The sequence below is a fragment of the Populus nigra genome, chromosome 19, assembly GCF_951802175.1.
Source record: "Populus nigra chromosome 19, ddPopNigr1.1, whole genome shotgun sequence".
Taxonomy (NCBI): Eukaryota; Viridiplantae; Streptophyta; class Magnoliopsida; order Malpighiales; family Salicaceae; genus Populus; species Populus nigra.
The window spans coordinates 7134271-7148713 of NC_084870.1; the positions used below are offsets into that span (position 1 = coordinate 7134271).

Consider the following 14443-nt stretch of genomic DNA (forward strand, 5'->3'; position numbering starts at 1 on the left):
TTGTGGGACCCCAGAACAGAACTTGGAACACCTGCGCCATGTTCACAGGTGAGAACCTTCTGAGTCGAGCAAGTAAAATCAACATTTGTGGTTGCTAGCCACATGGTTTGGGTTGGTTAAGCTGCTTCCATCCCAAGGGCCTTAACCTGTAAGGAAATTTCTAGTGTGGGACTTTGAATACTACGCCCTTTCTTTCTATTTTTTTCCGTCCATAAGTTTCTTTATCGTGTCGTGATTGAATTAAAATCAAAGTGATCGAATTAAAATCAAACATCAATTACAAGGTGATTTTGGGCCCAGATTGTGACAACGACGTTAGCCAGTGCAATTTCTGAATTGTCACGATTATTAGCCCCTCTAAGATTTCGTGAGCTGTGTCTAAAATACAATGCTAAAATTTTGAACCACATTTTACAGCTCAAATTTCAATATTTCTTTTGAAAAGTAGTTTATTTTTGGAAAGTAAATTCCAAGAAAATAAATGGTAAAAAATAAACTTCAATTATATAATTTTATTTCTTATTATCTCCTCTTCTTTTATCATGGATTGCATGTGTTATTAAAAAAAAAATGTTGTCCTAACTAAAACTAGTTTCGTCAATTTCCATTTGCTTACGAAGGTGTTTCCATCAAAATTTTCCAATAAAAGCATGACACATGTATCATTTAATCAGCAATTAATTGGGTGTTAAAACATGTGAGCAGGTCTCTCATGCCCTCCATTCGTATCTGCCCTCGTTCATAAATAGGGAAGGAAAAAAAATCTCCATCGATAGAGCGACATTAGACCACGAACTTATCTCAAGATGTCAATGCTCAAAAAGAAAAATTGAACGCTAATCAATGAAGACAGAGAAAAATAATTCTGACTATTAGCAGTGGAATTTGATTCCTTTAAGTTTTCAGAGATGCAAGGCAAAAGAAAGGACTAGAATGAGAATACCTAATTTGATTGTACCAGTAAGCTATTTTTAAGAATTTAGTTCTTAAGGACAAGCCTTGAACTTGAATCAATTAATCCCCCCTCTCCTTGGAGGAAAAAAAAAATGTAGCAGACTATATAAATTATTATTTTTATTTATTAACATGGATATCCGGGTTAACTTTCGTGTATCTCAACTAATCCCACGAACCATAAAGTTAACAACCATATAAACTTCTAGCGATTATAATATTAATAACCATATAACTATAATTTAATTAACTCCTCGTGTCCTGTATATACTAAGAAGTTATTGGAATAATTTTTCTTTTCTCTAAGAATATATGACAGCTAACATTAATGCGGATTAGTCCATGCTACCCTCTTTTCTTTGGGTAAAAAAAAATGGATATTTAATAGTTTTATTATACATCCAACAAGAATTATTGTATTTTTCTCATAAGTTATTATATTTATGTCAAGATTTAAATTTATCAGGAAACCGTAGTGAATAAGATTATTAGATATTGATTTATCTGTTAACTATTTATGATTTATTAATCTCCATTCAATTTTTTTTTCTACTCTAGTAATTGACCAGCAGACAAAAGTTGATCTCGCCTCCAAGTTCCTCAATTTTTTTTTTATAAATTAACGCTGCTTAAAAATTTTTGGTAAAATAATATATCCATAAAAAAAACCTCGGAAACGAAAAAGGTAAAAAGCAAAGCCCATTTAATTTGCCAAAATGAATATTATAAAAAGAGTTGCTAAAACGAAATAATAATTTATTAATATCAAAGAAAATACACAAGTTTTAATAAATCGATATATACATGCCCTCATCTAAAAACAAATACAACCACAAGACAACCCATATATAATAAATAAATCTTTATTTCACTGTATAAACAAACAAATAAATTATACAATATAATAAAAGGGCTCAGTATTCCTCTTACTGTTTACCTAGACTCAAAGTACTGTGAATTGAAGCAGTGTAATGACAGCTCAGCCTTTATCAAAGAGAGTTGCAAGGGCAGTAGGGAAGGGATGGGGTTGTCTTTTCAATGGGATGCATTTGGCATCGAATGGATAGTTGAGGAGAAAATGATCACTTCAAGTTTTGGTAGGGCTGCTCTAGGTGTCAATCAGGCTCGTGCACCCACGTGAGGATACCTGGTGCTTAGGCTGACCAGCCCTTGTCCCGGATCAGACCCGAGCACCACGTGGAGCTGGGGCTGGCTTGCCCTTTCCCTGGGTATCCGCCAAGCCCGCGCATCCACATAAGGACCCTGACGCATGGGTTGACCTACCCTTGCCCTGGGTGTCAGCCAAGCTTGTGCCCCCACGTGAGGACACCCAGCACTTGAGCTGATCTGCACTTGTGCTGGGAGTGACCAAGCACCATGTGGTGCTAGGGCTGGCTTGCCCTTGCCCTGGGTCAGACCTGAGTGCCATATAGCGCTGGGGCTGGCGTGCCCTTGCCCTGGACGTGACCAGGCTCACGTCCTCACGCGGGGACACTTGACGTTGACGTTGCCTTGCCCAGGGCGCACAGCTAGATCGCCCCACTTGGGTCCGGACACACCCTAAGCCCAACAACCTGGTTGGGCATGGACGCGACCAGGTCCAATTCCATGTTAGGCCTGGACGCCTCCACGCCTTACACCACGTTGGATTTGGCGTGGTCGCGTCCACCTCCATGTTGGGCCTGGACGCCTCCACGCCCAACCCCATTTTGGGTATGGACGCGACAAGGTCCCGCGTTGGGCCCAATACAATGGGTTCTGCGCAGGACCTAAGTATAATGAGTCCTCGCTAAAACCAAAATAATTTATGTTATAAATATTCTTTGGTTTTTTTAATATAATAATATGTGTTATAAATATTATTATTTCTTTTATAACTCAAAGTGTTTATATAAAAAATATTATTATTTGTGTTATAATTATCCTTGGAATTCTTAATATAATTATTTTTGTGATAAATATTATCATTTTTATTATAATTCTAAATATTCATATAAAAAATAATATTATTTGTGTTATTAATAATATTATTTTTATTATAATTAATACGATGAATATTAAAAATATTATATTTTATAAAAATAAAAAGTAAACCCTCCGTATAAATCGTTACCTAACACACTAGTTCCCATGTCAAACACTCAACGTAATTTGTGTTGACAAGGAAAGTTAACACAAAAAATTGATTTAAAATTAATGGGATTAATTTAATAAGATCAAAGTTGAAAACTAATTTTTAAATGATCATTTATCTGTTTTTTTAAAGACTACGTACTATATCTTTGTAGCCCTGTTGTCGACCCGGCAATATTGAAAGGTAACATGGTGATTAAAAACTTCTAATTAGTGTTTTTGTCAGCATTCAATGCATAAAAAATAGTGAGAAATAAGAAGGCAGTCGTTATCCATGTCCCCCTTCCACACGCATGATCTGATTTTGAATTATGGGACAGATAGTGACCTAATTAATTTAACAATTCAACACCTTAATATTCTTAATTATAATAGAGAGAAAGAAAGCAGTTGAATGAGTCTTTTTTAGAAGTATACTGGCATCATTTTTAAAATGTTTTTTATCAAAAAATTATATTAAAATTATATATTTTTTTATTTTTTAAAAATTATTTTTGATATCATCACAGTAAATGATCTAAAAATATTAAAAAATAATAATTTAAAAAGAAATAAAAAAATATTTTTATTAAAAGTATTTTTCAACGTAAAAACAAACCTGCCATGTCTCTCTTCAACACACATGATGTGTTTTATCTATTTTGAATTATGGGATAGATAGTGACCTAATTAATTTAACAATTCAACACCTTAATATTCTTAATTATAAGAGTTCTTTCTTCCTCCATGTTTGACGTCCTTTATTCTAAACTCATCCAAGCGCTGGCTGTACAATGAAATCAACAACACCAAACACATAAAATATTAAGAGAGAAGTAGTTCTCTCTCACGTCAAATTATAATTAAAGGAGGAAAGTATTTTTTTTTTTTTAGAGAGAGAAAAGATGGAAATAAATTAATTTTATTCAATGTGTGGGATTGAAAAGATCATGATTAAATTGACAATAAGGGTTTAAGTAATTATGATAAAGGAAAATAAATTAATGTGTGGGGTTGAAAAGATCAAGATTAATACGACCTATATTTGTTAAAACGGGACTTACTGATAATTTGTCCAAAGAATAAGGTCATGTCTGCAAATAACAGGGTTGCTCTCTTTGTTGAAATCTAATAGTTTTCCAATGTACTGAGTAAAAACATGTGCATGTAAAAATAAATCTGAAACGGGTAAGGTTGAAGTACAGGCGCTTGAAAAGAAAAACATTGCAGTTTTCTTATCTTAAATTGGGCTGGGTTAGCCGAAATGTACTCCATTGATCGATTCATATAAAGTGATGCTCTTCTGATAAATAATAACAAAGTGAGGTGCTCAAACAAAATAAGTAAAAGCTGAAATACTTGAACAGAAATATAACAAAAATAGAGGTACTAAATAACGTCACATCATTGCTTCAATTTTCAAACCATGATTAAATTATGCGCATAGAGGCGGCACCGAAAACTCCAGATTTTTCAAACTCACGAATCTGACATTACATGCGTTTTATTCGTACAGTGTTTATGAGTAGAGAATTCAAATCTTCATTGTGTTGCCGATATCGATAACAAATCGGTATCTGACATCTGTTTTCAAAAGCCGCTCCATGGCTGTGTTCACATAATCCATCGAGATAACCTCTATGTCTGCCGTGATGTTGTTCTTGGCAGCAAAATCAATCATCTCTTGCGTTTCCTTCATTCCTCCGATGCAACTCCCACCCACTATTTTTCTTCCTGCCAAGCCAATAACATGGAATTCGTCGCTGTCAGCTCAATATATACCAAAATAAATTTAGAACACATACTGAGATGCATGCATATATACACACCCATGATCAGAGGAAACACTGGTAGCTCAAGTGGCTTTTCAGGCGCACCAACCAAGACCAGCTTTCCTTGAGTCTTCAATAGACTAATCAGAGGCAAGATAGGATGCATGGCCGACACCGTGTCAATTACACCATCCATTGTGCCCATTGCAGCCTGAATAACAAACAATATCATATCATGTTTGATGTCGTTTAATTAGTTTTTACAGATGTATACAAGGAATGTGCTCTGAACCATGTTTATATACCTGCATCTCATCCTGGTCACGACTAACTAGAAACGAGTCAGCACCAAGATGCTCAAGGGCTTCTTGTTTCTTCTTGGGAGAGGTGCTAATAACTGTAACCTTGACCCCCATGGCCTTTGCAAACTTTACAGCTACATGACCTAGCCCGCCAAGCCCAACCACGCCCACATGCATACCCGGTTTGTCAAGATTAAAAAACCTCAAGGGGCTGTAAACTGTAATCCCAGCACATAGGAGAGGTGCAGCGGCATCTAGAGGTAGGTTGTCTGGAATACGAACTACGAAGTGCTCATCCGTGACCATGCTGTCTGAGTAGCCTCCGTACGTGGTGGTTCCATCGTGGTATTTGGTACTGTAGGTGAGTATCATTTTTGGGCAATAATTCTCGAGATCGTTGTTGCAACTATCGCAAGAGTGGCATGATCCAACCATGCACCCCACCCCCACTTTGTCTCCTACTTTGAACTTCTCAACTTTGCTTCCTACCTCTGTCACTTCCCCAACAATCTCATGCCTGCAGTGCCAATTTAATTTAATTAACCCTCAGATTCAATGCATGGATGAATTTAGTCCAGTCAAAGTTCCTCTAAACATTTTCCTTGGACTGCCAATTGCCATTCATAATGTTTATGTGCAAAAAAAATGAGAAATAACTATATTAACTATATATACGGTCATAGATTTTTCTTACTGTGTGTACATACCCGGGAACTAGAGGGTACATGGAACTACCCCACTCATTCTTGGCCATATGAAGGTCTGAGTGACATATTCCACAAAACAGCACCTTGAATCGCACATCCTTCTCTCCTGTAGACCTGTTGCAAGAAGGTGTTTCTTGCTTAGCATAAACCGCAAGTGAAAATGAGATATTCATAGGTAGAAAATCAATCAGATCGCCATTCACCAACCATAATATTACTAAAAATATAAAGCTATAAACATGTGATTCAATAAACTTGTTTCACATATTAAAAATAATAGACTGCCATATATCTGATGTAGCCCATCTTGCAGCAGCGCTGAATGCTTGTTGGTGTTTAGAAAAACAAGAAGAAAATGGATCCAAGCAAACCGAGCTAGACGAAAAGAAAAATAAAATCCCATAATTAAATAAAGCAGCGACAAGATGGAGGAGAGGGAATAACCTCCTGGAGAATTTGAAAGGGGAGAGGACCCCGGATTGGTCTCTGGCTGCCCATCCAAAAGCCTTGGTAGGATGTTCTTCCTCGTAAGATTTTTCTGCCATTTTCCCCCTCTTTTTGCTTTATTTGGTCCTGCCGAGAGAGAGTGCGTGGTGCACCAATTTATAATGCGTATAATGGGCAGCGATGACATACTGGGTGAGCTAAGCACCTTTAGTCGCTCACCCGTGAGCTAATCAATTACCTTGAGAGAAAAGCCATCTGTCCATGTAATAATAATACTTACCTTGACTTCTCGGCTGAGAAATTTCCCCTAAAGCCTGCTCAAGTATGCTGTCGCTTACTCTCAACTCTATTTCCTTGCGTTGAATTAACAAGTGAAAAAAAAGAAACATGTGAATTTCCGGCTTCCAAACCAATGGTTTAGAATAATATATTGAAAAATTTAATGTGATTTTTAATGCATGAACTTTTATGATTTCCTTAGATGATGCTTAAATTTTATTTGACTAGATTTCCAAATTAAAAAACAAATAAAATATGGATGTCCCTCCATTTGTGTCAACACATCTCTTGTCGTGTGATATGGCATGGTGATGTGTCAACAATTGCTTGAGACACATTAACTTAAAAACTCTAAATTAATTTTTAAAATAATGTAAAATGTACCACAGTTAATGATATGTTTCATTATATTATGTTTTTTAATTGAAAAATGTGAAAAAATATGTTAATATTTATAAAATAACATATCATATGTAGAAGTCCTTTAATTAAAAAAACATGATAAATGAGCTCACTTTCAAATGGATCGAAGTTGCAAGAGATCAATTCCAACCTTTTTTAGTACTTGATCGAGGGATTGGTTTTGTAATGATTTAATTTTGTTCAGAAATGTTTGTAGTAATCTGGACCCAGTGTGTAACGGTAGAAATAAAAAATTTTCTATCCCTCAAATTTCATGATAGTTATTTTTATTTTATTTTTATAATTAAAATAAACAATATAAAAAATAAATAAGTTTTTATATATTCTTTTATCAATAAAACATAAAACATTGACACATTAAATATTCAAGATATTTTAGAATCCTTCATAAATAAAGAGTTTCAATCTAGAAAAAAAAAATTTAAAAAATATAAATTATTTTTAAAAAGTAATCATTTCAACTAAAGAAATTTTTTATCAGAAGCTCTAAAGCTTCATTTATCTATACTTGAAATTTACAAAGAACAAAACTCTATTATACCAAAGCAAAGATGACACCCCATAAAAAATTTACAACAATACTTTAAAAACAAATTAAGGATACTTTTTAAAATATTAAATTATTAAATCTCGTTTCATAATACATATTCAAATTCATGTTTATACAAAGCACAAATATTCATTTAATTTCACTAATAAATCATATCATGGTATTTCTACTTCTTTTATTTCTCATTACCTCTCGTTTTTTATTCTCATCTTCTCTTCTCAAAGTCTTTTGTGGTTTTCAATTTATTAGGTTTTGTACAGCTTTACTTGTTTCACAGTTAGATATGAACATTGCTGCATTGCTTCATCGCCTTTAAAATAATTCAATCTTTTATTTTTCTTCTTCAACTCTCTGCTCTTCATCGCCTTAATTTAAAATAATTAAATAGAACTGTTGACCATTAGTGGGATAATGAAAAGGAGAGGGATTATTAAAGGTGGGCTGTGATTTTCCAAGATTTCTCCTTGTAGTGATGAAAAGGAGAGGGAAGAAACTTTTGTAATGTTGTTGACGTGGTTTTTTTTAATCATAATTAATAACTTGATTCTATTATATAAAAATTAATTAAATTAGTTGCAAGGAAGTTGTTGTATTAATAATAAATATAATAAAATATAAATAAGTTATTATAATAATATTTTTTTATATATATTGGAGTTCATATAAGAAAAAAATCAACCATACATATACTCTTCAAAATATCATTTTAATAATTTGGTTACTACGAATGGCTTTTGCTACCATCGGAGGTGTTCCAAAAAGATAAACATGATATAGTACATATTTGATAGGAAACTTTTCTTAACATGACAAACAAAAAAAAAAGGTGATACCGACGTTTTTTTAACGAGTAAGAAAAACATGATACTTGATTATTAACTTAACAAGATTTAATAAACATGTTTAATTTAATAATATAATTTTAAAAATTAAAATATTGTAAATAATATGAATAAAAAAAAGACAATAATTAATTATACTCAAGAAGTGAAAAAAAAAGCTTATCATCGATGTATCATCTCACTATAACAACTGCTCAACTATCAGAAATAACTTATCAAAATCATTCAAATGTTATTATGAAAAGCTTTATATCAATAACAAGAGAGGCTACACGGTGTGGTTAGAGTAATGAATTAGAAAACAAACTAATCAAAATATCATAAGATAAATATCTCATGCTTATATTTGATTTGATTTAAAAATAAATTTATAAAAAAAGATAAATTAAACAAAAAACGATAAATAAAAAGACCTGAAATAACTCGGGTTATTATCCAAATTAATGAAAAAATCTATAGAAAAAAGTAATGGGGTCCAATATTTAATTTAATAAATATTAAGGGGTGAAATTGAAAAAACACGACCTTACAAAAAAAGCAAAATTTATAAACCTGAGTTAATCTTCTCAATTCACAACCCCTGAAATCCTAGACTCGTGCTCAGTGAAGAAGTTCAATTATCAACAAATTAAATGCTGCAGCATGAAATCGTAAAAAAAGGGATCAATCTAGAAAAAATTTTCAAGGAAAAAAAACATAGCAAATAAAATAATGAGGATCAAATTGGAAGAAAAAAACCTTAAAAGGATGAAATCATAAAAAAATAAACTTTAAAAAATAATCCCAAATAAAACAAATATCAATTAAAAGAATAAGAACCAAATCTGAAAGATAAAAAATATTGAAGGGGATGAAATTGAAAAAAAATTCAATTTTATAAATCATCTCAAATAAAACAAATAATAATAATAAAAAAGAAATAACAAAGAAAAAGGCTGCTTTTATTTTTTGCAAGGTCAACACAAAAATCAAGGTGAGAGGAAAAGGATAAGGAAAAAAAGAGTTACATACACTAAATTGGATGTCCATTTGAAACACACATCACACCTGGACAAAGAGAAAGCAAAGACTAATCTAATGTCACTCTAGAAGCCACTATAACACCACCTCACAACGTCTCACGTAGTGGCAGAGGCGTGGGGGTTGGCAGGAATCCTGGCCCCTGCAAGGAAAATTTTCCCGGCCACTCCCTTGGCCCTCATTTAATACATATTTCAATAAAACAAATCTTTTTAAAATGATTCTTTTAATTTGGCTCTCCTCAATTTTTTTTTCTTGCTTCGCCCCTGGTCTCACGCATAGCCTAAAAGGATTAATGACATTTAACACGATGGCATGTGTGCAAGTCATTTTTTTAAAAAAATATCTATGCTAGATCAAATATCAAACAACTCGTCAAATAATATTATTATTACAAAAACTCAATATAAAAAAAATATATAAAGATCCATACATCAAAGCTATAAAAAATCTAAAACGATGAAGCCTCTAAATCCAACTTTTACAGGTGATCAAGTAATTTTACTATAATAAATAAATGTAAAAATCTTGTAAGAGTTTAGGATTAAAAGATTTGTTTCCTCTGTGATTTCAGGTTTGAGCCCTATGATTACTTATTTGATGATCATTGGAGGCTTACATAATCGTTAACTTCAGGGCCCGTAAGATTAGTCGAGGTGCGCGCAAGCTAGCTCAGACACCCACGTTAAACTAAAAAAAAAAAACCTTATTACCCTTGTGCAATTCATAAATAACTTTACGACCGTCAGAAAAGGATTATTCTACCCTCCATGCGAGGGTTAATAATTCTGGTACGCATGAAAAATCCCTACATTATTGTAATAAATTCACTCTTGGTCCACAATATTTAGGGTGGGCACTTGTAGTTTTTTTTCTTCTTAATATTGCATTGCAATTTTCTTATTTTAAATTGAGTTGGGTCAGTCGATGACAACCACAACAACAGAAGTTTTAAAAACTGTTACAAGTTGTACTCTACATTGATCTGTTTATATAAATTAAGAGGTGCTTAAAGAGTACCAAAAACTGAAGATGATTCAAGCTCATGAATTCTCATATTACATGCATTTTATTCTTGCAATATTTATGGGGGAGATAATTCAATTTTTCATTGTGTTGCCAATATCAATGACAAATCGATACCTAACATCAGTTTTCAATAGCCGCTCCATGGCAGTGTTCACATAATCCATTGAAATCAACTCGATATCTGCTGTTATGTTGTTCTTGGCAGCAAAATCAATCATCTCTTGTGTTTCCTGCATTCCTCCACCAGCACTCCCACCACTATTTTTCTTCCTGTTAGGCCAATAACATGGTAGTTATACTAATATTTATCTGTTTGATTACCCAGGAGAAGATCAATGCTGCGTTAAATTTAGAACACATACTGTGATATATGCATTTATACATGCCCACGATCAAAGGAAACACTGGTAGCTCAAGTGGTTTCGCAGGCGCACCAACCAAAAGCAGCTTTCCTTGAGTCTTCAATAGACTAATCAAAGGCAAGATAGGATGCATGGCCGACACCGTGTCAATTACACCATCCATTGTGCCCATTGCAGCCTGAATAACAAGCAATATTAGATCACAAAACAAACATACAGGATAAAAGATTTGATTTAATGTTTAATTAGTTTACAAATGCAAGGAAGGTGCTCTGAATCATGTTTATATACCTGCATCTGATCCTGATCACGGCTAACCAAAAATGAGTCGGCACCAACAAGGACGGAGCCAAGAATTTTTTCTATCTTAGACGGTTAAGCAGATATATATAAATTATTTTTCAAGATCAATTATTAACTTATATATATAAATTTTTTAAGTTAATAATAAAATTTAAATTTAAATTTAAATTTAAAGTATATAAAATTAAAAAAATAAAAATAAATTATACTATCGAAGTTGCACCCTGGTCAAATCTGAATTAATATCTTCAGCAAGCTCTCATTCCATGTAAATCATCATAAAATATGCAAAAAACTCATCTTTTATTTTATTGCGAAAACACAGTTTTAACATGTTTTATTGCTGAAAATACTCGCTTTATGGTGGCAATGAAAATAAACAAAGTCAAAATAAGATAAATCAACTTGTCAATCAAATAATAGTACTGCCGTGATTTATTTATTTTAATTAATCCTTGATATAATTCAGAAATGGTAGACATATTTTAAAAGTTCTTATAATGAATCACATCAATTTAATAATGTTATATCCGAGATCTCAAATAATACATCTCATGTTAATTGAAATATAAAATTTCTTAGCAAGCTAGCAAATAGCATCAACTTTAAATGATTTAAAGTTGTCCTTAGGTTTTAAAGAAGAACCAAGTACAACGAGTTTCCCGATTAATATTTATCTTTCCTATTTTATAAGAGAATTTATTGTAAAAGCTTATAAATTACAGTATAAAATAATTAAATTTTAATAAATATTTTAACAAGATTTAGTTAATGAATGTCATGAGAAAACTGGTTAGTTTTTTAAATTTTAACCGAACCAAGATTAATATATTTAATAACATCTTGCTTTTAATACTATAATATATATCAACTAAATCTTTTAGTCTATGTATGTGAAATCCAAAATAATTTTATATTTTTTAAAATATTAAAGACAAAGAAAAAAATATAATTTAATTATTTTTCATGAAGATATTCTTATCAATTTGTTGGATAAAAGATAGATTATTTAAATAAAAATTTAATAAAAAAATTCAATATTTCAACTAGGTTTTTACTGAGTTATGCATTTTGATTGTTTGCTAAGAATCATTTTGCAATTTTAAATAATATTAGATGGGATTACCAATGCCAAATTGGGGTTTTTTTTTTTAATGAGAATACATTAAGTAAAATTTAATTGAGATCCATCAGAGCACTACAACAATTTTTTTCAGAACTTATTAATTGCTGCATTTAATTACTGCATTTGTGTTTAAATTAGAGTTTTAGATACTGAAGGTCAGGATTTATTTTTTTACCAGGGCTACAGCCCTCCTCAGCCTTGTACATCCCTCTGCCTATGGGCACCAAGATGCTCGAGGGCTTCTTGTTTCTTGTTGGGTGAGGTGCTAATAACTGTCACCTTGGCCCCCATAGCTTTTGCAAACTTTACAGCTACATGACCTAGCCCACCGAGCCCAACCACACCCACATGCATACCGGTTTGTGAAGACCGTAAAATCTCAAGGGGCTATACACTAAAAATGTAACACGTGATTCAATAAACTTATTTCACATATTAAAAATAAAAGACTGCCATATATCTGATGTAGCCCATCTTGCAGCGGCGCTGAATGCTTGTTGGTGTTTAGAAAAACAAGAAGAAAATGGATCGAAGTAAACCGAGCTAGACGAAAAGAAAAGAAAATCCCATAATTAAATAAAGCAGCGACAAGATGGAGGAGAGGGGATAACCTCCTGGAGAATTTGAAAGGAGAGAGGACCCCGGATTGGTCTCTGGCTGCCCATCCAAAAGCCTTGGTAGGATGTTCTTCCTCGTAAGATTTTTCTGCCATTTCCCCCCTCTTTTTTCTTTATTTGGTACTGCCGAGAGACCGTGCATGGTGCACCTGTTTATAATGGCGGGTGGTCTGCCATTGCGTATTGGCAGGGATGACATACTGGGTGAGCTAAGCACCTTATCTTTCATGATGTGATAAAACTGATGTGATTGTAGATGCCTAATTGACAAGTAAAAATGTATCATCAACTGCGTATAATACAGATGAACGAGTGGATGGATAGAAAGAAAGAAGAATTATAATGATTAAGATTAGCAGTAATAAAAAAATAAATAAAAATTGAGGTTAATAATAATGGGGGGGAGAGTAAGGGATGGAAAAAGAGTAGAAATTTTGATATCGAGCAAAGAGGATGTTGGTGTTTTGCATGGTAGGAAATTAATTAAAATTAATTATAATATGCATTATATACACACCAAGTAAAAAACATTGCTTTGTAATCTTGTCATAATATTATTTTTTAAAGGATGTTGCTATAAACTATATGTTTTTATTGTTAATTAAGTGAATATAATATAATAAATATAATATAAATTTGTTTTTGGATTGATCTGGTTCTGACTCATAACTTGATTTTTATACTAAATCGATCACAAATCAGATTTAAAAATAATAATAACAATTACCTTGACTTCTCGGCTGAGAAATTTTCCATAAAGCTATCTCAGGTATACTGTCGCTTACTCTCAACTCTATTTCCTTGCGTTGAATTAACAAGTGAGAAAAAAAAAACGTGAATTTCCGGCTTCCAAACACTTGTTTTCCTCCAATAAAATAATATATTGGAAAAGTTAATGTGATTTTTAATGCATAAACTTTTATGATTTCCTTAGATGATGCTTAATTTTATTTGAATAGATTTCCCAAATTAATAAATAAATAAAATATGGATGTCCCTCCATTTATGTCAGCGTGTCTCTTGTAGGGTGACATGGTGATGTGTATATAACGGGGCTGCTCTCTTTGTTGAAATCTATCAGTTTTCCACTGTACCGAGTAAAAGCATGTGCATATAAAAATAGGAGTGTGCTTGTTGTTTAGGTAGTTTTTTTTTTTTGAAAAAAATAAATTTTAAAAAATATAGTTAATTGTAGTTAGTTGGATTTTGATATCTATTTGGTATAAATTATGGTTGAATTTTATGTGTAGTAAAAAAATATTTTTAAAATGTTTGGTTTATGTTTGAAAGAGTGGTTATGATTGCTTTTTATAGTGTTTTTTACTTGAAAATGTATTAAAATAATATTTTTTTTATTTTTTAAAATTATTTTTGATATCAGCGCATCAAAATAATCTAAAAACACCAAAAAAATATTAATTTGAAGCAAAGAGAAAAATAAAAAAATTTCAAATTTTTTCAAAAACGCATTTGAAACACAAAAACAAATAGAGTTATAGGAATTTTTTTTGCTTTTTTTTTAATTTTTAATTTTATTTTATCTTTTAATATTAAGTTAGTTGAAAATTGAATTTTATTTTTTATCTGTTTTTTATGGG

The 14443-nt window shown here is 32.1% G+C and overlaps 2 protein-coding genes across 2 annotated transcripts; both read right to left on the bottom strand.

Annotated features, from left to right (window-relative positions):
• Positions 1–4438: 4438 nt before the first annotated feature.
• LOC133679703 (probable mannitol dehydrogenase) lies at positions 4439–6443 on the bottom strand. The gene is made up of 5 exons (XM_062102375.1): positions 6292–6443; positions 5848–5961; positions 5144–5657; positions 4896–5049; positions 4439–4800 (listed from the first exon to the last, which is right to left on the bottom strand). Exons 1-5 carry the CDS (start codon positions 6390–6392, stop codon positions 4601–4603), a joined length of 1083 nt encoding a protein of 360 aa, XP_061958359.1. The 5' UTR covers positions 6393–6443; the 3' UTR covers positions 4439–4600.
• A 3933-nt stretch (positions 6444–10376) lies between these two features.
• Positions 10377–12617, bottom strand: LOC133679704 (probable mannitol dehydrogenase). The gene is made up of 4 exons (XM_062102376.1): positions 12447–12617; positions 11091–11128; positions 10820–10977; positions 10377–10707 (listed from the first exon to the last, which is right to left on the bottom strand). Exons 1-4 carry the CDS (start codon positions 12580–12582, stop codon positions 10509–10511), a joined length of 531 nt encoding a protein of 176 aa, XP_061958360.1. The 5' UTR covers positions 12583–12617; the 3' UTR covers positions 10377–10508.
• Between the last annotated feature and the right edge of the window lie 1826 nt (positions 12618–14443).